At 42.2% G+C, this 25,419-nt stretch overlaps 1 protein-coding gene across 3 annotated transcripts in view; it reads right to left on the reverse strand.

Annotated features, from left to right (window-relative positions):
- The window catches only part of TMEM255B (transmembrane protein 255B), a 65,329-nt gene extending 63,083 nt beyond the window's left edge, over positions 1 to 2,246 (reverse strand). For all 3 annotated transcript variants that reach the window (XM_065675766.1, XM_065675767.1, XM_065675765.1), the window contains exon 1: positions 2,141 to 2,246. In XM_065675766.1, coding sequence (XP_065531838.1) covers positions 2,141 to 2,204 — 64 coding nt within the window. In that variant the 5' untranslated portion in view covers positions 2,205 to 2,246. The remainder of the gene's footprint in view (positions 1 to 2,140) is intronic.
- Positions 2,247 to 25,419: the final 23,173 nt, after the last annotated feature.

Consider the following 25,419-nt stretch of genomic DNA (forward strand, 5'->3'; position numbering starts at 1 on the left):
ACCCAGATCTGAACAAAGCAAAGGGTGAATTTAAAAGGAGTATGAACAAGTTAATGACGAAACATGGCATGGAATGCATCCAGGGGTGAAGGGAAAGAAAGAATAGAGCGAAAGAGCATCTCTCAGCCTTGGAGGAAAACTTGCATATGGCCTGCAATTTAAGTAAAAAAAAGTCTACATTTAGACCAAGGCAACTATGCTTTGCTAACTTCACCACTCCTTTTAAAATCCAGCTCTAGACATCATAAAGTCTGCTAAAAAGCATGGAATGATATTTGGCAAGGAAAGAATCGTTGCAGGATGTAACAATTTGCGGGGATCACAATCACAATTGTTGAATATTAGCACCACACAGTTTCATACCTTCCTCTTTGATCTAGTTAAGGTGATCTAAATGGAAACACTCATTTCAAATAAGTGCCCCAGCCCAATGTATATTATCATCCTGATATGAGAAGAGGGAGGAAAGTTCTGTAGCAGAAAGCGCAGTGCATTTTTATTACCTGATGAATACTATTTAAAAATATTGACATGTTTCAAGGAGTGGCATTAACCATATATAAGATGATTTCAGCTGTAATTCACTATAAACAGAGGAGTGTAGTACAAAAAGTATCCATTGCTTTGCTGCTATCGAGAAAAATATTTAAGGGAAGATCTTTGGAGCTTAATTAATAGCTTTTAATCGCTGCAGTGCTCACTTCAGTGCCACCTCTCTCAGCTACAGTTTTCATTGTGTATTTTCAAAAATGGTTTATGCCAGCAAGTTTTAATTAATCCTACATTGCGTCCCACAATTAAATGTGACGGACTGAGATACTTGGAAGAGATATTCATACCTGCTGGTGGTGACTGTTTTCCCTTTTCCGATTAAATGCCTGACTTGTCCAGAGTGCTGAACTAATTACACCAGATGCAACAGCATTTGTTTCAAGCCACAAGATCACAGGTTTTATCAGGCACATCTTATCGTTATTATGAATTTGTTGATGAAGAATCTATGAGTGTGTTACACATTCAAGACCGTAGGAAACACTACTGAGCTCTTTCACAACTCCATTTAAAAACAAAAACCCAAACAACTCAGCCAAACAAAAAAAACAATCCCCCAAACCTTGCTGTATGATGTAGTGTAGCCATAGTAAGTGATACGGTGGAGTATCACTATGACTTCATTGCTTCAGCAGCAATTGTTTCACTAATAAATAATTGACAGAGCAGCTAATTACTAGTTTAAAGCTAGCGTACAGATTCTTCTTTTTCTGCTGATTACATTTTGAAAGCATATCTTCCACTGCTACCTTTTCAACACCAATATTTTTTTTTCTTAAACTTGCAAGAGAAAAAGGTAAGACCTAATGCGTTATCTTAACTGGCTATTGAGATGCTTGGGTACACAGCAAAGTCTGCGTTTATCCTTCCAAACACTACGCAGAGTAATTCCTATCAATAAGCTTTGTATTTTCCAACTTTAATGAATTTCAGTGGAATAATGAAATACTTGTCCTTTCTTTTGCGCATGTCTTTATTCTCCTGGACGTGCACTGTAAATACAACCAGCACACCACTTTAGCAGCAAACCACTACATTAGTACAAGCAGGAGGAAAGAAACCCAAGCCGGATGAGAACCCACTGAAGGGCTACAGCCCTGCGACGGCCCCTGCCTGCCCCCGCCAGCTCCGCACCCTGCTCACACCGCCACCTGCTCCAGCACAGCACCTGCCCTTTCTTATCCAGCACATAAGGGCATCTCTCACATTGATTTTTCTGTTGACGCCCCACATACAGTTATTCGTACTATCGCTAAACCATCAGCACAGCAGCTCATAACGCGTGGCAGACAGCTCCAGAGAACTGGTGTTTAAAAACACCCCAGTGAGTGTCAGAGAGACAGCACGACCCGCACTAGCAGTCTCGGGCTGAAATCCCCCAGTGCCCCACTCTGGGGACACAGCGCGGGCAGAGTCCCCGCTTGCGCCTTTCCAGCCCGGCAGCCGCACCCGCGGCAGCTTCCCCTCCCGGGGCGGGTGAAGCCACTGCTCCCCTCCAGCCTCGCCCGCCCGCCCCCCGCAGCCGGCTCCGGCTCTCCCGCACTCGGCGGGGCAGGGAAGTCGCGGCGGGGCCGGTGTCGGGGCTCACCTGTAGGGTCGAGCGCAGCCAGCGGACCCGACACGGCGGCGGCGGCGGGCTGCGGCGCCATCATCCTCCGCGGACACCTCCGCTCCGCTGCGCGCCTCACCACGGCCGGTGCTGGCCGCGGGGTGCGGGGGGCCGGCTGTTCCGCCCCGCGGGGGAGCTCAGCTGGGGCCGGGGCGGGGCGAGCGGCGCTGTCCGCGGCGACGATGGCTTCGTGGCGCCGGGCCAGCAGCTCGTTGTGCTTGTGCTGTCATCTCCAGGCTGACCTTTGGGCGGGTGGGGGGCCGGAGGAGCACGGCCTAGGTCATTATGTGCCCGGTGATCGATAGCTTAATTCAGTTTGCGTCCCACCTGTGTCCCAGGCTTGGTTTCGCTTCTTGATCCGTTCTTGGCCTATGGCAGGGGACCAATTTGTCACCTGGTGGAGATGAAGCTTTCCTTTCAGCTTTCCGCTTCCCCTTTTTTAAAAAACAATCGATACCAATCAGGAGTAAATTACTACCACTACCAGAAATATTAATAAAATTAGTAACAAAACCCGGCATCTCAGAGACAGGTTATGGAATGCAGGGGCTACGATAGGCAGCATCAATTATCATGTAGGGCCATTGTTCTTCTTGTGCGGTGTCTATCAATTTCTCAACCTCGCTATTTCTCTCTCCTGTCTCAGTTTTCATTCCCACAGCAGATCCTGCCACTTGTCTTGCTGCTATCCTGGAGCTGCTAGTGCTACCAACTGCCTGGATATGTGACTTCTGTCTGAGAGAGTCTGGGCACAACCAAGAAGAAACAGCCAACAGCCAACAGCTATGCTGGTTTGGTGCCTGCTGTTCCTTTTACAGGCTTCCCTATACAAAGAACAGAAGGACATTTTTTTGTGGACAATGTTTTTGATAGGCTGCCAAGCACTTTGTGTACACGAAAGTGTGCTGTCCCATCTGCAACAAATACAGCTCTTATTTAACATTCTTATTTCTCTTTTGCTCAAACCTGCAAGTGGATATATGTGTATGTATTTAACTTTCATAATAATTTCTTCAGTCTTTGGCTGATTTCCACAGAAAATGGTTAGAATGGTAGGATGGTAGACAATGGAAAGAGACCACTCTCTCTGATACCAGCTCCAGTCTATGAAGCAAAGTAAGCCAGGATGTAAGGCCAAGCACAAAGACACTTTTTTCTCTTTGCATCCTTTAACCTGGAGGGGTTGAAGAGACAAATGACAATGGAGGTAGTACTTGTACTATTAATTACTAATTATTAATATAATTTAATGATGTAGTAGATTGAGAAGACAGACAAGATGATGGTACAAGTAAAACATTTATTCAAAAGTGGCCTTTGATAGGTGTGCTAAAAAAGCCTCAAAATCTGGTATAGAGCCTCAGGTTCAGGGATGGCTATGGTTAGAGATTTCCATCAACACTAAATAACATGGAGGGCTGAGGAAGACTTTTAGTTCCTCAAACCATTTGGAAAACAAATACCATATGCAGCATGTATTCTTGGGTGTGATGGGCAATAATGTTTTTCTAGCAGCAGCCACCAAACAGACATAACAGGACAAAGGGAAACTCTGGAATTCTTTTCAGTAAACAAAAAGGAAGTTGTAAGTCCTTTCTAAGATAATTTTATTATAGAAAATAACCTTTGATGTATGACTCATGTTTTTTACTGCAAATTTCAGTACAGTAAAAAATAGATCTGATCCTATGGTCCTGGATATCAGAGGGTAAGCATTAAGAAACTATGGAAAAATGATTGGTGAGGCTGCCTGGACCTAAACCCCCAAGCATTTGGATGCTGAAAAATCATGGATTTACTATAAGTCCGAAATGAAAAAACCTGTATAGCACTTTCATCCCCTAAAAGACATTAGAATAGGTCAAGAACAACTGTAGACATAGTGGATGAGTAGCTACCTGAAAGAGGATATTAAAGTAGGGAGTAAACCTATGAGAAAGGAGAGCCACAGTTTGCAGGGTGAGAAACTGCAGAACCAGAGAGAAAGAATGGATAAAAATATAGCCAAGCCAGATGTGGCAAGGAAAAGGATAACTGGTAGAATTCTTCAACTATGTAAGTTAAAATAATTCAAAGAAGGAAGATAAATGCCAGGGATGGGATGAAGATTGAGGCTGCTCCAAATCTTGAATGAATACATTGCCTCAGTTTTCAGTAAAAACAGTATTTCTATGAGTGTATTGGCAGAGTACCTAAAGCAAGTGAGGATGACCTTAGCAGATGTGAAATGGAAGAGTAACTTATGACGTTTCTTGTGTCAGGTCCAGGAAAATTGCACCCCAAATGTTGAAAGAATTAAGAGCTATCTTTTCAGTCCTGAGCAAAGTTTACAGTGAATCAGTCATGTTGGAGGCAAAGCACTATTACTGGAGAACAGGCAACCTGTCTTCAAAAGGCAGAGGGAGTAAGTGAAACAGCACCTCCTTGCCCCGTTTATTTAACTGTGGAGAGTTTTAGAGGTAAGTGAAAAATGGGTTCAACTATAGTGTGGTTCATCAAAGCTAGATCATGTCAGACTATCAAGATCTTTGACAAGGTAAGTGATTCCTGAGCAAAAGCAGTGCAGTGAAGCAAATCTGTCTGGATTATGCTACACATTTAATAGAGTCCTTCAGAGAAAATGACTTAACATGAAGCAGACAGCTGCAAGTATGGGTCACCATCAGGTGTGGAGATTGATAAAGGGAAGCCAAGATACCGAATGAGGCAGGCAGGCTGAGGTGCACCTGAGGGACCAGTCTGGAGGCAGCATCACCAGTGGTGTTGTGTTTAAGGAGTGTATGTCTGGTTATGAAGTGTGTAACCATCACAAAGCTGGTAGACATTGCTATTACTACAGGAGCAGGAGCATACTAGCATGTTGGAAACGGGTTAAAGTGGAGCTTACAAGCTTAAAAACTAACCGTGAATTTTTTTATTGTAACTTTGGAGTCTTCCCAGTTCAGTGTCATTGGGGAGGGATCTGTGTATCACAGGCAGTGCTTGCACAATGCCAACGCACACTGCTGAACAGATGTGCTCTAGGATGCATTATTTAATACTTGTTAATTAGCTCAATGCATTGTAAGTCTGGTAGAACTTAATTTTATATTTATGGTTTTTATTTTCTCTAAAGCCACAAGGGCTTTTTTCACCATTTTGCTGTGTAACTTTGTCCTGGGTTCAACTTGAATCTAAATTTTCTTAATATTTTTGAGGTCTTTGCTTCTCAGGTGCCTGGCTCATGTACTTTGCTCATACGTCAAAATTAAATCATTTGCTACATTTGTGGCCAGGAGTCCCCACACTGTAAGTTAAGCTGACAAGACTGCTGGAGTTCTTCTAGTGTGAGTGTTGCATGGAACATGGTGTATTAGTCAGGATAATCTTTGTACTCTCACCTGAAAAGTACCCTGTCAGCACTGGGCTTTAAGGCCCCTGTGATGCCCTTTTGATCTGTCTTGTTCCTTTCCTAGGGCACACTGCAGCTTTGAAGGGTTTTGTATTTTGTCCTACAGGTCATCATTATGGTGGTGAATGCTTTGGAGCTGAGGTTGGTCACATGTGAAATTTGTATCCTGTGTGTCCCTGAAGTGTTTTCTTCTTTGTTTTAAACAAGACAAATCTGTTTGGTCTTTCCTCAAAAGCTGTGTTTTCTGGGCTAGTGGGTATTCCCATGGCTTCCCTCTAGTCACTGTGTCATGTGCCTGGGCCATATCTTTCTTAAAGGGTGATGCCCAGGGGCTGGGCAATATTCAGTTATTTTGAATTCTAAGTCTGTCTACCAGCATACGTACTCCAAGTTATTCAACAGTTTCTCCCAACATTATGTCCTAAGCAAATTTAATACACTTTATACCCCAAGGCCACCAGTGACAATGTACCAGGCAATGCTAAGACCTCAGCATTTCCTCTTCCAGTACCATAGATAGGCGTGACTCTCCAGTTACTTTTTTCATCCCTTCTATTGTATTGTCATTTACACTGTCTCTCTGTAGAAGGGTCTGGTCTGGCACTAAGTCCTGCTATATTGGTTTCTTTCCCTTGCAAGAGCTATTTTCTCAGGAACCGCTTTTGGGCATCCATCGTGGGCTTTCAGTGGTGGTGATGTTGTCTTTGGGGGAAAGTAGGTTGTTTGTTTTTAGTAAAATTCAAAGCAAAAACCCTATTCTTTGCAGCCCTCCTCCGTGGCACCTGCTCTCGGCAGGGGTTTATTTCCCACGCCCAGGCTCAGAGATGCAGTCACAGAGACTGTCAGTGTGAAGCAGCTTAAATGGCCCCAATGCTCTTAACTCTTCACCGTAGTATTTGGACTGCTTTTGTATTCCTGAAAAAGTTTGGGTCTTCTTCTCCCATTATTTGAACCCTCAACAGAAAGATAAGCCAGTCATTGCTGAGGCTAAGCTTGGGATTCTTAATAGAAGAACTGAGCAAGCTTGCCCAGTCACACGAGGTCATGACAATGAGGTAATTAGATTTCCTTTGTTTATAATTCATAAACAGTATTTATTGGCATGGTTACTGGTACAATCCCCCTAGGAATACATTGTCTTAGTTCAGCTGGGCCGTATAAGGAAATCATGCAGGAAGTGAAAGGAACAAGAGTAGTCATGAGGTTGAGGTTAATGGCCACTGACTATTTGGCTATTAAAAGACAATTGCTGGACAATTCACTTCAAAAATTCTTCTTCCTGGCGCCAGCCAGTTTCCAAGCTGTGGTGTGGTTTTATTAGCAGAAGATTTAAAAGACACTGTCTGCCAGCTTAAAAGGGAACAGAAGAAGATACGTAACATTGCTCAGAGAGAAATGAACGACACACGGGTACGTATTTGTTAAAATCAGGTTTAAAGTCTTTAATGGACTTCAGCAGACTTTTCACCTTTCAATTTGTGCAGTCAGTTTTTTAACTTTACAGACTTTAAGCAGTCTGAACACGTTGTGACAAGGAGCTCCATGGGTACCTGTGTGAAGAAGTGGGATATGACAGGGGGAGCAAGAAGCAAACTGAAAAGAGCAAGCTCTAAGTCAAGTTAAATGTCAGGTACATTTAGGAGAAGACATCTGCGGAAATGTACAATGCCCTTAAAACCCCCCACAATTGCTACATGATATCAAAAGTCGTCATGTTACTTATCTCTTAATAAAGCTAGATAATAATAACTCCTCTGTATGGTGCTCTGGAGATCATTCTTGTGGTGTAGCTGATAACTATGTCAAGGCAGCAGTATTGTGAGAAATGGGCTTGACTTTGCTGAAGACTGGTAAGTGTATTTTAGCTGGGCTGATGGCAACACTGCTTCCTTCAGGAAAATCTTATCATTCAGTGAAAGAAAAGAATTTATTGCTTTCAAAGGATTTCAGAAAGGAAGACAAAACAAAATGCAAGGGGTAACCAAAAGGCAGAGATGAAAGTCTTCAGCAGAAGTTTGGAGACAGGTATAAAAAATAAATATGCCAGATATAAAGTATTCAGAGTCCTATGAATTATGTCTCCTTTAACACAGACTATGAAGACATGAAATATCAGAAGATGTACAACCCATGATGTGAACATGCTATTACAAAAATAGAACACGCTTAGGATTTGCATAAATCTATAACAACTAAATGAAGTCACCGTATCTTAACCTTACTTCATGGAACAGTAACCATAGGCTTAGTAAAGCATGAGAATGTCTGCTTTTTCAGGTGCCTTCCAATATAGAAACAAAATTGGTGAAAATTGAACTCTTCCTTTGACAGATTAAGGTGACTTTCTTCGTGTAGACGTAGGTCAACGACTGAGACATACAGAAAGAACATACCTGACCTTTCTCAGGAAATTCCTATTGGTAGGAATTAGCTAGTGTTACAATGCAGACTGCACAACAGAAAGCCTTTTTGTGGAAAAAAAACCCCAAACAACTCTGAAAACTAAAGTAAAAAAAAAGGTTTTTTTTTATTTTGAAATATTCTTACATTGATAAGTTCATATAAACTGTATGTGTTCCTCTGAAAGATTACTAACAAAGGTGCATTGAAATGCATCAACAATAACACGTCAGTAGTGTGACTGAACAAAAAGAATAAACAACCCTTATTTGTGTTGTGAACTGTTACATCAATTTTTACATAGGAAAAAATGTATATACAGAGCTATTTATACTAGTCCAAACAAGAACAGGTCATCAGGTTTTGGAATGCATGAGGAAACTCCTCTGGAAAATGGAGCTTGAATTTCAAAATATGCTATCAGCCTGAAATACAGATGTGCTAATGATATTTTTATACCAGGCATAATTTCAGTTACACTTCTAAGTAGTAACCATAAAGTTTGGTTATTTTGCCCAGCTGAAGGCATCTTCAGAAATTCCTTTGGTAGCACAGCGAATTGTACTAGCCATTCAAATTATAATTTTTTTTAAAGCCCAGAAAAAAGTGAGGCATCCTGTACCTTTCCTCACATCAGCTGCTGCCTGATTTAGTCAGGTGCCCTTCACATCTGCTCTAGTAGACACTGTTGAAGTCAAGGACAATGTGTAACAGTCTCAGTGACGAGGGAGCAATTTGTACCTCTCTCTTCCCATGCAATGTTGTTTCCTCAGCGTATGCTGACCAGCTTTGCTCAGTTCAGTTTTAAAGTTTTAGTCATGAGGTTTTCTTCCTTTCCCTTGACAGGCTATTTTGCAGCTTAATGGAAATTGAGGAGAGTCAAGAGCCAAATTCCACAGAGAACCCCCTTGAGAGTTGTAATCTATGGCAACATTTGTCAGACTGATCTTCTAATTGTTTTACTGATGTACTCCTTAAATAACTTACAGTACTCTTCAGAAACTCTGAACAATAAAATATGAAATTAGAATAATATTCTGACATGCACTGCCATTTCCCCTGCATTAAAAATGTGTTGGTAAGTGGTACAGTAAAGTGGCTCAACTGGAAGAAGAGAGAAGAGGAAGAAGGTGAACAGAGACAAGTGTGTCAGTGCATCAGTCATGGAGAGGTGTCCCAGTAATACAGAGCAGGTCTCTTTCTCCCTCCCAAAACATTCCTTAGGAACCACCCTGGTATTTAAAGAGAGATAAGACCATGGGATCTTACTGTAGTACAGTGTCTCGTCAGTTTTACAATGCTCACAGCCATTGAAAATATCACAACCGCAACATTTATTTCACACAGGAGAGAAGCAGCTGGCCAATTCTTAAAATCTTGTGTTTAGGATTCCATAAAGATGTGAAGGTGTAACAGAAAGAAGGCCATAAAACCTGGCTTAAAGGCTGGGTCCTCCTGCAGGATGTTGTGTGATGCTGGATAAATAAGGATTCCTAGCTACTTGGCAGAATAAGGCAGTGAAAAGGGTAAATCACATTTAGCTGTAGACAGCCCAGGATGTGCAAGCAGCAAGTGAGTTCGTGGTGTCAGAGTTGAGGTGACTCTCCACCAGTCTCACTAACTAGCCCCAGCTTGCTAATGGCCACCGCTTTAAGGCCAGCTGCACCTTTCAGCCCTAAAAGGGGTTGCCTTTACGCCATCCCACTTGTAGCTGTGCCTACTCTGGTTCAAAAACAGCTGAGGAACTTGGCCTTTAATTTTAAAAGGGAGGATGATGCTCCATTCACTGTTGATAGCTCTGTGGGGAAGAAATTCTTCAATTAAAAGTTAAAATGTCAGCACTTTATCTTCCAAATTCCTAGCTTGGCTCGTTATGGTAGCACAAAGGAAGGGTTACAGCCTGGTTTATTTCTTCTACTTGATTTGAAAGTACCCGAATTAATGGTGCATGTGGTGACATGGGCTACTTGGAGAGATAAAAAGGAGATATAGGGTTGAAATAAAGAAAGGTGACAGGTTTTAAAATGCATTCTCTACCCTCAGGGCCAAGGCACTTTCAGCAGTAGTTTAGAGTCTTCCAGGCACTTTGTTTTGTAAAGTATCAAATTGGCAATAAGGGAAAAAGCATTAAAAGTAGCTGGTGGACCATAACTTCCTTCTGGGAAGGTTTAACCATGAAGAGATGGACTATAGCTTGCTGCCATGAAGATATAGACATCCAAGTAGAAAAAAGATGCAGAGCCACTGCAGCCCAAAGTGTTTCACAAAGGGAGAAGTGTATAGAAGAAAACTACATTTGGAGATTTTAAACTGTGTTTTACCAGCCCTCACCCCCCTGTGGTTTTCAGCTTTGAGGCCCTCATATATGCATGGTGGTTAAGGGGAACACATTACATGTTGTCCTTTTTCCCTCCAACCTCATTGACCGAACAAAGTGTTCTGTGAAGTCATCATATTCTGATGCTAATGATAGCAATAAACTCAGTCTAGGAAGCACACATCACTTTTAGGTTTCTCCTGCCCTAATTATTGTTTCCTTTAGTTGTCAGTCATAGACATTTCTCCTGACCTCAAAGCTGTCACTTAAGCAGCAGAATTCTTGTGCCTCAGCACAGTGTTTTCCACAGTGAAGGACAACACCCACAAGAACCCAAGAGAAATCTCTCTAGGCTGAAAAGATTCAAGCCATGAATAAATGTTGAGGCTGGATTAAAACAACCATGTGTCAGGCTGGTATTTGCAAGGACTGCATCCCTGGTACTAAACCTCTGTTTTTCCTGTCTGTGGACCCCCACAGACGGAGCCCTTAGATTGTAGGATGCAAGGAGTTGTGCAGAGGTGAAGAGGGTGCTTCAGGAGTAGGACAAAATCAAAGCCCTTCTGTCTTACTTGTTCTCCTTCATGCAGAACTGCCTGCTGCCCTGGGAGAAAGCCCTGCTAATGTTGGCAGTGGTACAGGGGATCTGAAGTGTGGCAGCCCAGGGAGGCACTTAAAAAGATGACAAAATGCAGTTAGTCAAGAAGTGTTTCAGACTCCTGAAGTGCCCGCACTGAAGACAGCACAAGCTACAACCCTGGATAGCAAAACCAGAAACATGCTCATTGCTTATCACAGATGAAAGCAGGTAGGTAAGAGAACTAGAATGAGAGCAGGAAAACAGTCTCCCTGTCATGAACTTTTTCAGTGACAGCAAAAAAAAAGGTCACTGAACTATGGGTGGGGAAAAAGTAGTGTGAGTGGTGAAACCAATCAGCTTCTGTAGGCGGCAAGCACTGAAACACCTATGGAGGTAAATGTGCAAATGAAGCCCAGCATCATTCTTCATTTCATAGGCTTTTAGAAGAAAAAATAGGTTATATTTAGAGATGAGCTCAATGCTCCTAGTAAACAGATACCTTGATAAATGAGGCCATTCTTTTGCCTCACAGACTATGAATGATGGTTTATATCTGATATTACATTAAATTTGTCCACTTGCATCACTGTTTGTTTGAACAATTGTAGACCTAAAGTGGCAAGTAGTTGTTACAGGTTTGCTTCCAAGGCCTCTTACAGTTCCTTTCCAGATTCTGATCAAGATACTATTTTTCAGGGTGCTCCCTTTATCCACAGCATCTACATGGTTCCACATAGATGCAACAGCAACAGATGATTCACGAATTCCTGGCCTTTTTTCTTGGGGATCCATGAAACTGTGATCAGTTATCCGCAAGCTGAGCATTCATTTATGTTGATAAGATAAATGAAGCTGTAATAAACCTATTTTTTTCATAAACAATCTTCAAACACCTGTGTTTTTCTCAATGAATGCGTTATTTAAATAATACAAGGAATATTTTAAAAAAGGTACTGGCTACTTCCAACAAAAATACAATATTGAATATTTATTTATGCTAATATTCATGTCTCTTTCCTTTTCCAAGATCAACCTTGATATTATCCAGTTATTACAACGAAGTCACAAGTGCCATGTCAGCATCATGTCTTTCTGTTTAGCTGCATTTTCCCATCTTCTGTGAAACTTCCAGTAGGTAAACCAGAAAATACCTCTTAGCCCAGTTCTGTAACATCTTGATTTCCTTTTTGGTTTTTTTTCAGGTCACATCTGAAAGTGGGTTTTTTTTAAATAATTGTTGTTAACAATGAAGCCATTGAAATAGATAATGAAAACCTTGATGCAGCAACCTAGAAGGCATCTGATCAACAATAATATGATTAATCTGCCCTACAGTTCATCCTTTTGTCTTCCATGGGCACCCTCAGCATCTCTGCTGTGGTCCTACTGTGAAGCAGACAGATCCTACAAACCCACAGGCAAATTCTGACTTCAGCCTGGCCTGTGAGCTTCAGAGGGTCTTTAAAACATATAAATGCTCTTTGCACACAGTAAGTGCAGGATTGGGTCCTCTAAGCTTATAAGCTTGTATTTGCCGAAGATATAGCGAAAGAACTAATAGAAGTGCAGTAATAAAGATTATTCTGTTGCCTGAGCAACTGCTATATGGCAAAGGCCTGAAGGATTTAGACAGGCCATTCAGAACACGTACCACCTCCAAGCACTACCTAAAGGGTACAAGATATATACCACACCACAGTAGAAAACTTGATGTAGCTACTTCTTTCAAAGATACTTAAAAAACAACACTGCTGACAGTTTTCACATGACTCTGTACCCATCTGCCCTCCAGAGGTACCAGACTCAGTGAGAAGCTAACTAGTAAGTTTCTGACTTCTCTGACTGTTATTTAAAACTGCTTTTCAATGTGCAATCATACATCAGTTTTAGGAGCTGGACTATCAGTCAGGAGATCAGCTATAAAAGTGGGAATCTCCATTTTAATTTGCACAAAGCCTTCAGTCCTGGCTTTGTTGCATGTTGAGATTTTAAGTTTTAAGCCTGTTTCAGGGTACTTCATTGCCTTGCTGCCTGGGTCACTGGGAAGGATAGGGAAGGGTATAAGGACAGATATAAAAACACTGTGGAGACGGAGTCGGTGAAACATCCATCTTTGGAAAGGGAACATTTGCTAAGAGCTCATGCTAATGGGAGGGCATCACTTATTCATCCTTTGTGGCAGAAGCAGTTTGAAAGTATCAGGAATTTATAGCATGCAAACTGGGCCCAAAGGATACAAATTAGTGGGACAGGGTCCAGATGAGGCTTTAAAAAAGTGCCCATTGAATGAAATGTAACTGCACATAGCTAAAGCTGCAACATTTCCATAACTCCCTTATATAGGCATATCTATTCCTATTTAAATATGCGTACAGACATGCTGATGTGTCCCATTAAAACATGTTGTTTGATTCATAAATATATGAGCCATACCATAAGTTCTCAGTGGGGCTCAGAACCACTAGGATTTATCTTTTTTTTAATTCATTTTTAACTAATTGTAAGTCTTGGAATTTACTTTGACTCTTTGTGAACTGATCCTAAGATCTACGTATTTACTTGTTACTGTAGTTAATCCTAAGGACACAATATAGCATGAGAAATAAACTGTTTACTTGATCTATTTGTTGTTTCTCTCTTCTTCTTGTGTGCGATCAGACATCTACCTCCAAGGCTCAAGGCTCAAGGCTGTTCAACCCCATGATATGGGATTTCCCCAGAGGGAAGGAATGAAGGATTTGCCCTCAGAATACTCCCTCAGTATTGTTGTATACTCTCAGCCTCATATTATGCCCACAAAGGAGCAAGGAGACGTGAGTCTTTCTCACCATGATGGAGACCTAATGGCTCCCAAACCCAAGGTTTCAGCCTTCATTGCACAAATGTACCTATCCTGTCCCAATGCCTCTGTGCCTTGCTGAGGAAAATGAACCTTTTAAGATGAACTGGAATAACAATTTTACATACTCCATATAGTATTGTTTGCTCATCAGTATATAATAGCCATTTCTTGAGCATCTATGCAAACAAAAAACCTTATCCATACAAAGGTTATGAACAACATGTAACAAAAGTTACATATTTAGCAGTCATTAAGAAGGTATGCTTGTGAATCTAGTTTAGTACTGGGCTCATTATAGTAAATCCAGACCAACAGACCTTGAAACCAGGACTTCATGGTAAACTTGAATTGGATCAATGTTCACAAAAGAGATCTGGCTTTGGTCAAGGGAGTGTTTTTGTGGTTCCCTGTACCTGTTGGGCTACACAAGACAGAAAGGATACAGAGGTTGTAGCTAAAAATAGCTGGTTTCTGCATTTGAATAACCAGCTGTGCACACACTGTCTTTAAATAATACCCCAAGGTCCAAATGAGTCAGTAGATGAGATCACAGATAGTAGTTTATAGCAGCTTGTTTTGAGTGCTTACAGGTACTTACTGCTTTATCCTTTAATAGAACTTTCAAAAAAGGGCCTTCATTTGGGTGTTACATTTTGATTTAGGTTCAGGTAAAGGCATTCTTCTCTTAAATAACTCCCTTAGTAATGACTAAGTTTACTGGTCTACTTGGCTGTTGCCCCTGAAGGGCTTTCTGAACAGATTAAAGATACACATTTCCAGTGTCACTTTTCAGTCACTCAGGACCATTTATGTCCTAAACCAGATCAGCTTTTAGGGATTACCTTGATTTCGCATTTCCTTTGCATCCAGATTTCTCCTAAGCATCATGCCAACCTGGCATGTACAAGGCAAGTGGCATCAGACCCAAAGGCTTTCTGCCCTGACAGTACACTTAAGATTATTTAAGATTTTCAGCCTGGACCCTCCTACATCTGTACTGAAGCTTTTATACATGATGTCAGGATATGGCATAGTCCACATTAGCACAGTCAAATGAGCTAAGTCACAGTCTTTGGAAACCAGAACTTCACACAGCCCACAACAAAATGAGAGAAGTATTAGTGGTATTCAAGGTTCAAACTGAACACAGGTTTCCTGAGCACACTCAGATAGAACTCAGCTGAAACATCAACAGAAGTCATTCAAACTTCCGTATGAATATGAGAGTTATTTGATATCAGCATATAGGACAAAGTGTCTTTAAAGACCTAATTTTGGAAAAGGTCCTTTTGCCAGGCGTCATTTCCTGCCTCTACTTTAACTCTCCCCACAAGTTACTGCCAATTATTCCCTCAAACCTTATCTTGTTAGCAGCAGATAGCCAAGTGTTACAGGGCTATGGTCTGTATTCACCATTAACATTGGGCATACCATTCATCCAGGTCCTCAGTTGCCCTTGACTACGATGGGATGGAGAAACACAAAAGCTTCTCTCACCTGTATGCCTTTGGAACATCTCGCTGGCACAAACATCCCCGGGCTGAAACCTAGTCCCATTTTTGTTCATTTGTAGTATGAAAGAAGAGAAATACCACTGGGGCTGTTACACGTTACTTCTGAGTCAGTGACTGCGAAATCCAACCTGTGAAACCAAGTTCTTTTTGTTCCTTTGGCCATTTTAGGTTGAGTGTTTATACTCAGCATGAGATGCCACAGTCTCTTAGGGTGTGAAGAAACAGCTCAAGGGGTGGAATTGAAACTACGCTGAAGCTAGCTGATGGCCAAACCTGTGACCCAAAAAACCCTCAGGCAGCTGCCAAATAATACTGGAAGCACCTCCCTGCTTGACTCCAGCAGCAGCATGCCAGCTCCACAAGCCTCCAGGGCCATTGCCAGGCTCAGCAGCTCAGCACTTCTCCTCAGCCTAAGTGCCTTTGGAAACTATGGTAGTAACCACGCTTTATTTAACAGTTTCATGGCAACTGCACTCTGCACTCATTCAGGCAGTGGGAAGTCTCTGCCTGAGGATAGCCTGTGTTCACTAGGCCAACAGTACTCTAGGAGGAGTACATTTGCTACTGTTTACATTTGGTGATGAAGATGGACTATCATTAGTGCCTCAGCCGGAAAGGAAGCACTGATTTTGTTTCTTATCCCGACAGTATTCACTGAAAAATGCACAAATAGCTCTTGGCATATGAGACACAACTGCCCTATGTCAGGCAAGTATTCTGATCACTAAAAGACCTGTGGCAAGATACTCTACCTCTTCCACAGCCCCCATGTGCTCAGCCAAGCCGTTATAGAAAAGTGTTAGCTCCACTGATGCTTTGGAAGCAAAGGCAGGGGGAATTTTCCCTATAAAGGAGACTAAATATAGAGAGGCATTCGCCTGCTGCCTTTTGGGATGTATCTGAATCTTAAAGCATAGGATTACTATAAACTACTCTTCATGGTCCCTCCTCAACAAGCTTGGTACTTGGGATCCCATGTGAGGAGGTCTAATTCCATATACTCTACATAACAGTCCCTGGGCTGTCTGTTTTAGAGATCTGAATTCAATCTGAAGAGAACTTGCAGGATTTTCAGCTTCTAGGCAAATGCCCCTTTTTAGTATGCCTTGAACTAGCGCTTAAATTTCGTACCTATCAGATTCCTGCCTTGCCTGGGTGTGTGGCTTTTATTCATGATAAACACAGAAACACTTTCCACCTCACTGAAACAAAAAGGATGTTTAATTAAAAAAATTATAATTAAGCGGCACAAATAAAACAAGAGCTGAGACCAAGATTCCTCCTATAATGCAAGTGACTTTTGCAAGAAGTCGAATAAAAATACACATCATTCTGCTTTGGGATGTGTTTAGGTTGTTCTTTCTTAACACAAACGTTTAATAATTTTAATTACTACAGAATCCTCATAAATCTAGAGGACTTCCGTACAGTTGAACAAAACTGTCTTCATCAGTCTGGAAGATTGTGGCCGTGTATTGACAACAAAGCTTAATATAACCCAGCCTTCAGAGACTTCTATTTATCAGCAAACAACACACGTGTATGCATGTGAGTGCTTGGCTCTCCTTTGGACATAAATGCATACCATTTCTTTTGTCCTTTTAACTATAGTGCACCAGAAACAAATATGAAGAATTTCCTTCCTAAAGAACTTTGTTCCATTTTTTACTGCTTACTTAGACTTCGGTTTGTTTTGGTTTGTTTTTTTAACGGAAAGCTGCTTGTTTATGTAGAATCTGCAAATTTCTTATAGCGGCAAAAATTGCCTGCTATACAGCAACCTACATTTCCCCTACCAAGCAAGGATGCAGGTCTTTAATCTTAATATCACCTCCTCATCTATTTATGTGTGACAGTTGTTTGTGGAAACTTCTATCCTTTTAATTTTGATAAAGGACACCTTTAGATGAATGTGTACAGTTATTCTGCTGTGTATGTGCTGTTCATGCAGCACCAATATGTCCTGGCTTCTCATTTGAGGATAAAAGACAAACTGGTTCTTGCTTTATAAAGCCTAAACCTAAGGAGAAATATAAAGAAAGAAAATGGGATGTGAAAATCTTAACAGGGTTGGAGGTTGGCCTTGTCCTGCTTACTCAAGAAGCTTTTGGTTTGATTTTCTCCTCTGGAAATGTGGTTGAAGCAGTTATGCTGCCTGCAAGTGTTTTTTGAGTGGTGTTTCACTAACAACTTTTGAACCCTGGCCAAAGGAGCACCCCTAGACTTCAGCTCAAAACACTCAAGTGGCTGGACACAGACACTCTCTGAGATATTTAGGTGTGTAAGCATGGGGATAGGCACAGAGGGACAAGTCATGAGGGACAGAGGGTCATGTGGGACCAAAAGGCCAACGCAAGATCTCAGCAGAGGAAGGAGAATGCCAGAGGAAGAATTTCAAGAGGGCCAGGAGGGGGACAGATGATAAATGCTGCAGCATTTTAACTTCTCAAACAGTGACTGTGCTTTCAACAGGACATACATTGACCCCAGACTTAGGATGACTTTACAAATAAAAAATGACTTTTTAATTAATTGCACAGTGAACTAGAGAGAAATGGAAGCTTCTTTTCTATAATGATGGTGTGCATTTTGTAGTGCTCTCCTGCTGCCTAAATATATGGCATGCAGAGTATTGTGGTGCTCTGGCAGCACTTCTGGAATTATATTATCTCCCCTCCTCCATTTGGCATCGCAGAACAGTCACTCTTAATTGTGCCTTCTATCTGATTATTATCCACTGCTTCTGATCACTCTCCATCTCTTCTCTCATCTGCTTTTCATCTTCTGCATTGCCTCTCGCTAACTACAACAGACACCCCTCAAGGTCCCAAATTGTTTCCTGTCACCTTCAGGTGCAACAGATTGTTTTGGTGATTTTGACAGCTCTGCTTGTCTTAGTGCTGTTCATCTCTCACCTGAAGCTCTGGCTTGTTGAGTTCTGACATTGGCCAAGAACAGGAGCAGTTCCTACAGGTGCTGGTGATCCAAATTTTGCCTCAGGGGGTGAAGACCCTGAACCAGCAAGACCTGCATGTGATAGCAGCCTTCAAATAGCTTGGCAAGCCCAAGAGTGAAGGTACTTTGTGCTACAAAATGGGAATGAGTTTTGGTACCACACTGCCCTGGCTATCTTCAGCAGGGCAAATAAAAAAATGTAGTGGTGACTGCCAGCCCGCAGGTGTTAGGTGAAGAAATGATTTTGCATTGTGGTCCAGAGGCACTGGCATAGTGCAAGCAGTGCATGGCACAGGTTGCAAAATGCACTCGTAATAAATGTTTCATGTATGCAGTCATTGCCTTCTAAAAATCCTCACACCTGCCCTGCATGCAGCCAGGCAGAAATTGCCTCAAAGTCATTGAAGTAAATACGTTTATTTATTAAAATCCAGGGAGACAGCCAGTCCTCCTTGCTAGGAAGATGATCAGGCCATTAGTTGGAGGCTGAAGCAGAGGAAAGGAATAAATGAAAGAGATAATAAATCCATATATTTATATTATGGATCATGAAAGTAAAAAACTGGCAAGCAGCTGGCATGTAAGAAGCTGGCCTGAAAGTTGGGAAACAAGAAAGAAAGAGCTTGACTAGAGGCAGACCTCACTGGAGGTGCAAAAAGACCCAGAATACCTAGTTATTATATGCTTGGTTGGTAAATACCCAGCAACAGCCAGCTCCAAGCAGAGGTGCTGAGTACAGCAATGATGGAAATTTCAGATTGGGATACTGAATACTGGGCCTGTGTTGCTGCTATCGATTGCTTTGCTTTCATTTATATATAATGCTGGGTTGCTTAGGTTGTCAGTTAGGAGCTCTAAGGCTATCCAGGGTGATATCTCATTCCTTTAGAAAGACATAATTTAATACATTATATGCTCTAAAGGGCATCACTGCAGAAAGAGGCAATAAAGCCACAAAGCAAGAATCAGTTGCACAGAAAAAATGAGTTTTCATCCCATATTAGGAGGAATCTAAGATCTTTTGTCCTTTTTCCTGGGTGAAAACAGACGTGTCTACCCCCCAAATATTCAGTCACAAAATGGAAATTCCCTGGCATTTTGGACCTGGGTTCCAGAGCCACATTCATGGAACTAAGAAAGCAAATCCACACATCCTGACAAGGCCTGTTATACAAGAGCTAGTACTTGGCAGAAGTATATCTCCGATGTAGGAATATACAGTATATCTACACCTACACATGCACTACCAATGCATATGCATGGTATTCAGAGACTAGTGAGCTTGGGTTAGATGAGGTAAATAGAGTACAGGGGTTTGCATGTGCAGCTACAAATAGAAATCCTCCATGCAGCTGATTTGCCTGTTAAAACCTGGAAGAAGTTCCTCCCCTTTGAAATACAGGACCTTTTAAGTGAGATGTCTACCCTTCTTTTGCAATCCAAAATAGCCATCAGAGGCACCAAACTCATATCGGTTTTTATAGTCTTTGTGTTATGAGTAACAGTAAGGTTCTTTTCTTTTGCAGGTTACTGTCAGCTGACATGTAGATAACATGTCTATCCCTACAACAGCTGTAGGTCCAGCCTTGTGATAACTATCTGCAATGCAGTGATGTTCTTCTCCTTGTTTAGGAAGAAGAGCATTACCTGGGAAAGCCCTGCTCAACCCATGTTTTAGCCAATGAATGCTTGGAGGTTTCTTAAATCATGTTACTCTTTTTATTCTCTCTGGAGGATTTTTGTCCTTGTTACTGGAGGATAAAGTAGACTTTATCTGGAGCCAAGACTTGTGCAATAGTGCTGCCTATCTACTCTCTGTAATAACATTTGAACCCAGTGGCCAAACATAATCACACTTGGCAGAGGGCTGGACCTCTCAAAGTTAACATTGCTGGGGAAAGAGGCAACCAGGTAACGAAGGGAGAGGGAGTAACTTTTAGTGCATTCGCTTCAGAAGGGTTTCAAGGAGAGATCAACCACATTGGGAGGCATGGGAAAAGTTACACAGGCGAGAAAAACGGAAACAGCCTCTGCCGACTGCTCATCACAGAACAGTTGTCAGATTGTCAGAGGAGTGTTAGCTTCAAAAACCCAGGTGGACCGTTCACACTTACAGCGTCAAGTACATGTCTGCACATAGATGAATTTCCTTTCCAGCTTTCAGCTTCCCAATAGATTTGCAAACAGATGAGTTGTACTGAACTAGTTCAGTCCAGCTCAGTTTTGTTTAATCTACGAGATCAGATTTGTTCTTCTTTTGTGAACAACTTTAATAGGCAATGTGCAGGAGCCATCCCTGGCACTGTTCCCTTCAAGAATCAATTGCAGAGTGCTTACGGCCAAGCACTTACAGAAAAGGGATATCTAGTAAAAAGTAAGTCGGTTTCCATCTTGTCTTGTCGTGGGTTGTGCTTCTCCATTACAAAATCACAGAATGGTTTGGGTTGAAAGGGAGACCTTAAAGACCATTTAGCTCCCACCCCACTGCCAAGGGCAGGGACACCTTCCACTATACCAGCGTGCTCAAATCCCCATCCAACCTGACCTTCACCACTTCCAGGGATGGGGCAGCCACAGCTTCTCTGGGCAACCTGTGCCAGGGACTCAGCGCCTTCACAATAAAGAAATTTTTCCTAGTAGCTAATCTAAATCTACTCTCTGTCAGCTTAAAGCCATTTGTCCTATCGTTTCATGCTCTATCATAGGGCATCATAGCCATTGTCCTATCATATCCCTTCATAGCCATTGTCCTATCATAGGCCTTGTCCTGTCATAGCCCTTGTCCTGTCGTTTCATGCCCCTCTCCAAAGGAGACTTTTCTTATACAGAAGAGGACAGCAGTTCTTCTTCATGCAGTTCAAACGGCATAGTCGTGTTGAGCACAAGTGGTGGCATACTGGGTGGCTTCCTGAATACAAAAGCAAATACAGTGATTTCTGTCACAATATCCCATCAATGTCCTGGAAAAATTGTGAAGCCTATTGAAAGATATTATGATGAACTGCAGGTATAGGAGCTGAGAGGCAAATTTTTCCATCAGAACCCAGCAAAGTCACACACGATGGCCAGTAATACCTCTCCATGCAGGTTAGGGGTACCTTCTTCCAGCGAGAAACAAGGCTTTACACTTCCTTATTATGGAAGGACATCTGATAGCCCAGATTGTTCTACTATGCAATCTATCATTTATTCATTGGGCTTTAATGGGATTGAATAACTGTCTGACCCTCCTGGATGCATCCTGCTTTCTGCCCTGTGACTGATAGGCACTGTTAATATTGCAGTGGACAGATACATTGATTTTAGGGGGAGGAGATGTTTCTTATGTTGAATACTGTGTGCTTCTCCCCGCATCCAGAAAGCTACAGCAGGATGGGAAAAGATGCTGAGATGCATCAGAATGCATCAGTGCATCATCAGTGAGGACAATCAAAGGTACCAAGGGGCTTTTGCCCCAGAAACCACTAAATCAAGGAGGACTCTTCTGTTTGAAAAGGAGATGAGCAGGGGTGGCATAAGGGAGATCAGTAAGATTGCCAATGGCAAGAAGAAAGCTATCAGGAAACAGTTGATGGCTGTCTCTTCTAATCCAAGCACAGGGCAGCGAGACTGCCAGGCAGCAGTTTTAAAGAACAGAAAAAGAGCTGTGTACATACTATGCAGTTAATCTGTGGGCTGCCATGGCTGGGACCTTTTGCAAGTTAAAAGGTCGCCTGGGCTCAGAAAATACCCAGACCTATTGGAAAAAGAGTCATCACCTGTGGTTCAGACGGTGGAAGTGTCCCTCTGTCCCCTTAATCCCCTGGGGGCATTTGGGTCTGGGTTTTATGCCCAGACATGATGGCAGGCAGCTGGATGAAGGCTGCCAGGAGCCCCACAGTTGCCTTCCACACGCAGCCCAGCCTGTGGTGGCTGCTTGAGGACAGGGATCCTCTGGGGTTTCCTGCCCCATGGCATATGGTGGGGCTGTATAAGGCCAGAAGGGTCCCCTCTTGTTTCTCACTGGGAGAGTGATCTTAGGATGTGGAGCATTTCCCTGTCTGGTGAAGTTGGACCAAAGCCCCCCACTTGAGCTGGGAAAAACCCCACATCACAGATTCTCTGCAATGTCCTGCAAACCATTTGCACAAGAAAAAAAGCCAGAAAATCACAAACCCAAAAAGTAATTTGAATGCAAAGTGTATGTGCACCCCGTCATCCCAGCTCCAACCCTCTCTCCTGGGGCCCCGAGCCCATGTGATCATATTCAGCTCGTTCAGCATCCTGTGCGTGCACAGGTGATACTTTATATGCCCTCCTCAGGTTGCTCCTCAAATAGTCAGACTTACATTATTTAACGATTCCACTGGTTTGGTTTGGTAACTAAAAAGCCTGTACGAGGTCAACCATAAGAGCCTAAATGGGGGGATGCTGCAAAAGCAGAGCTGAAAGGCATCCTGCGAGAATCAACAGCATCCGTGGCCCAGATGGATATAAGATACTAACAGCTGTATTACTGTTACTGGAGAAAAATAAGCATAATATATTGTAGAAAGCAAATAATAATTTCCTGAATAGAAGGTATTAGCTAAGGTCACTTTTCTTCCCTGTGTAAAGCTTTTTCAGAGTCAGCGTCAACACAGGTGCTGCATCTGCACTTAGCAGATGAACCCATTTTTAAGCCTTTTTTTGCTCTACCTGAACGATTTTTGCCAACTTTCCACTCGTTTGAAGGTTTTTTCTATTTCCTTTCTAACCAACTTTTCCCCATTTCTTACCTGCTTTAACCCATTTTTGCCATTTCTAACCATTGCACACACATCTCTAACCTGCTTTAAAGCCTTTTTGGCCATTTCTAACCCGCTTTTGGCCAACTTAGGCCATTTCTAACCCGTTTTCGCACATCTCTAACCCGCTTTAAAGCTTTTTTGGCCATTTCCAACCATTTTTGGCACATCTATAAGCCCTTTTAAGCCATTTTTTGCCATTTCTAACCCATTTTTGCTCACTCCTAACGCATTTTAAGCCATTTTTCACCATTTCTGTCCCAATTTAAACCTTCTGGGCCATTTCTAGCACAGTTTTGCAAACTTCTAACCCATTTTAAGCAATTTTTGGCCATTCCTACCCCAGTTTTACCCCTATCTAACCACCTTTAAGCCGCTTTTGGCCATTTATAACCCGAGAGAAAATAAGGGGTATTTACTAATTCGTAACGTGTAAAATACATTTAAAATTACCAAAATTTAGAAGCATTTTACTTTCACATATTCATTCACTGCATGACTTGCATTTCTTAGAACCTGAGAAGCAACAGGCAGTGGAGATTCAAGAAGATGCCCAGTCCATGTGCTTGCTGGTGACAGCATTCGGCAGTGTTTGCCCTTTTTGCGGAGAGTCTGTGCTTTCAGTATGGTCCCTGAGAGACTCTTCCTTACCCTCTCCACTCTGCTTTGTGCTGCTGCTGGGGGCCAGAGAATACCCTTCTCGTTACTCCTGTTCCTCAGTATACAACACATGCTACGAAATTCTGTTCAATCTTTGCTATAGTGATCTAGCTTAGAGTTTAGAAGCTATCTACAATTGATCTGAAAACCTGTGGAAGAAGTTCCCAAGAAGAACATAAAGACATAAGACATTGATACACAGTACTTTACACTTAGCTCTGGAGAAACTTAATTTCCCTAGCTTTCTGCCAGTAAAGTACCTTAAGTAGCAGTAAAAGCTGTTTCAATTGAAAAAAAGAACTTTCAGAATATATGTATATATATATATATAGTTTCTATTGATTGTGCCCTTTCTTCAAGGTGACCAATAATGAACATTCAAACACACTAGTACCAAAAGCTCTGCCTTTGTGCTTCCTGCTCTGTGCTGAGGACAGCTGAACAGGCAGGTCCTCACTCGCAGAGGCAGTTCTGATTTTGCTGAAGGGCTCTCTCACAGCAGCTATTACCCCAACCTTCAAATAAACCAAAAGATCTTATGGGTTCCTCCTTCTACTGCTCTTCACACTGAACCTTTGCACACGTGATGATGTTCTGGAAATACCAGGTGACGCATGTGGTCAGTAGATCACAACCCGCTATCTCATCCATTATGAGATATATATCCACCAAATTAGCCCTTTATCCTTTGGATCAGTGCAATTGCACATGTGCATCCTTAAAATGTATAACTTGAAAGGCAACTTCTAACAGCTACCAGGCACACTCAGCTTTTACTCTATATTGTGCAAATAAGAGAGGGGGATCAATGCTGTATAGTATACTGAGTGCTAGGGACTATTGATCCTCTTGACTGTCTGACTAAAATGACATTGATTCATAGATATATTTGCAGGAATGCTTAGGAAGGAGCAGACACATGCATTCCTCATGGATATAAATAAAGAGAGAAAGTGCTGTCGTTCTGTATTGACATTCTCCTTCCTATTCCCCCAGCAACATATGATACAAACAACTAGTCTTTAAGTGTTTCAGTAGAATGAAACCACATATGAGTTAGTGATGGGGATATATTTACACACCCAGCTACCCTGTTTGTATCCAGTAAGTTTGGGGGCTCTGGGAGCTCTGGGTGACTGCTGGTTCCTGTTAGTGAGTCCAGCAATGAACCAGTGGGGATGTAAATAGGAATTCAACTAGGAACACTTTCAACATTTACAACAATTATTTTAGATTACTTCCTAAATAAGACAGATTTAGCAAGCCCATACTTTTCAGGCGTGTAGTAGACAGCAAGCACTCTTCAGCATATGCATTGCCAGCAAGTGAGCACAAGCACATCCTCTTTGCAGGACTTTTGCCTGGCAGCTCATAGGGAATGATTCCTCCTGAGCCCAGGTTGATGCATTTTGCCTTGTGGCCTGGACCCTGACAGACCCTCAAACAGTTAACATGACTGAGATGGAAATCCCCCAAACCAGCAACTTTAGTACAACCTGTGACATGAATACAACTGGCATGTCCAGGAACAAGGTCAGATTCCCCCCCTAGAAGCATCCCATAGTCATAAGCATGAAGCAGACAAAGCTGGAGGGATGCAGTGGGTTATGTGTTTGGAGAGGAAACCGAGTGAGCAGCGGGATCTCAGAGCAGCTGAAAAGGCAGAGGCCAGGAAGGAGAAGGTAAAAGGCAGGAGAGAAACAAAGCAGTGCACAGAAGAGGAAGAAAGCATGAGCAACCTCAACAGGGATCAAAACTGAATTCCTTTGTATCCTCGGGGTATATCAGAAGCTTTTCTTTTTCTCCCAAAGTTCATCAGCTTCATCCAGGTCT

Source organism: Lathamus discolor, chromosome 4 (assembly GCF_037157495.1).
Source record: "Lathamus discolor isolate bLatDis1 chromosome 4, bLatDis1.hap1, whole genome shotgun sequence".
NCBI lineage: Eukaryota > Metazoa > Chordata > Aves > Psittaciformes > Psittacidae > Lathamus > Lathamus discolor.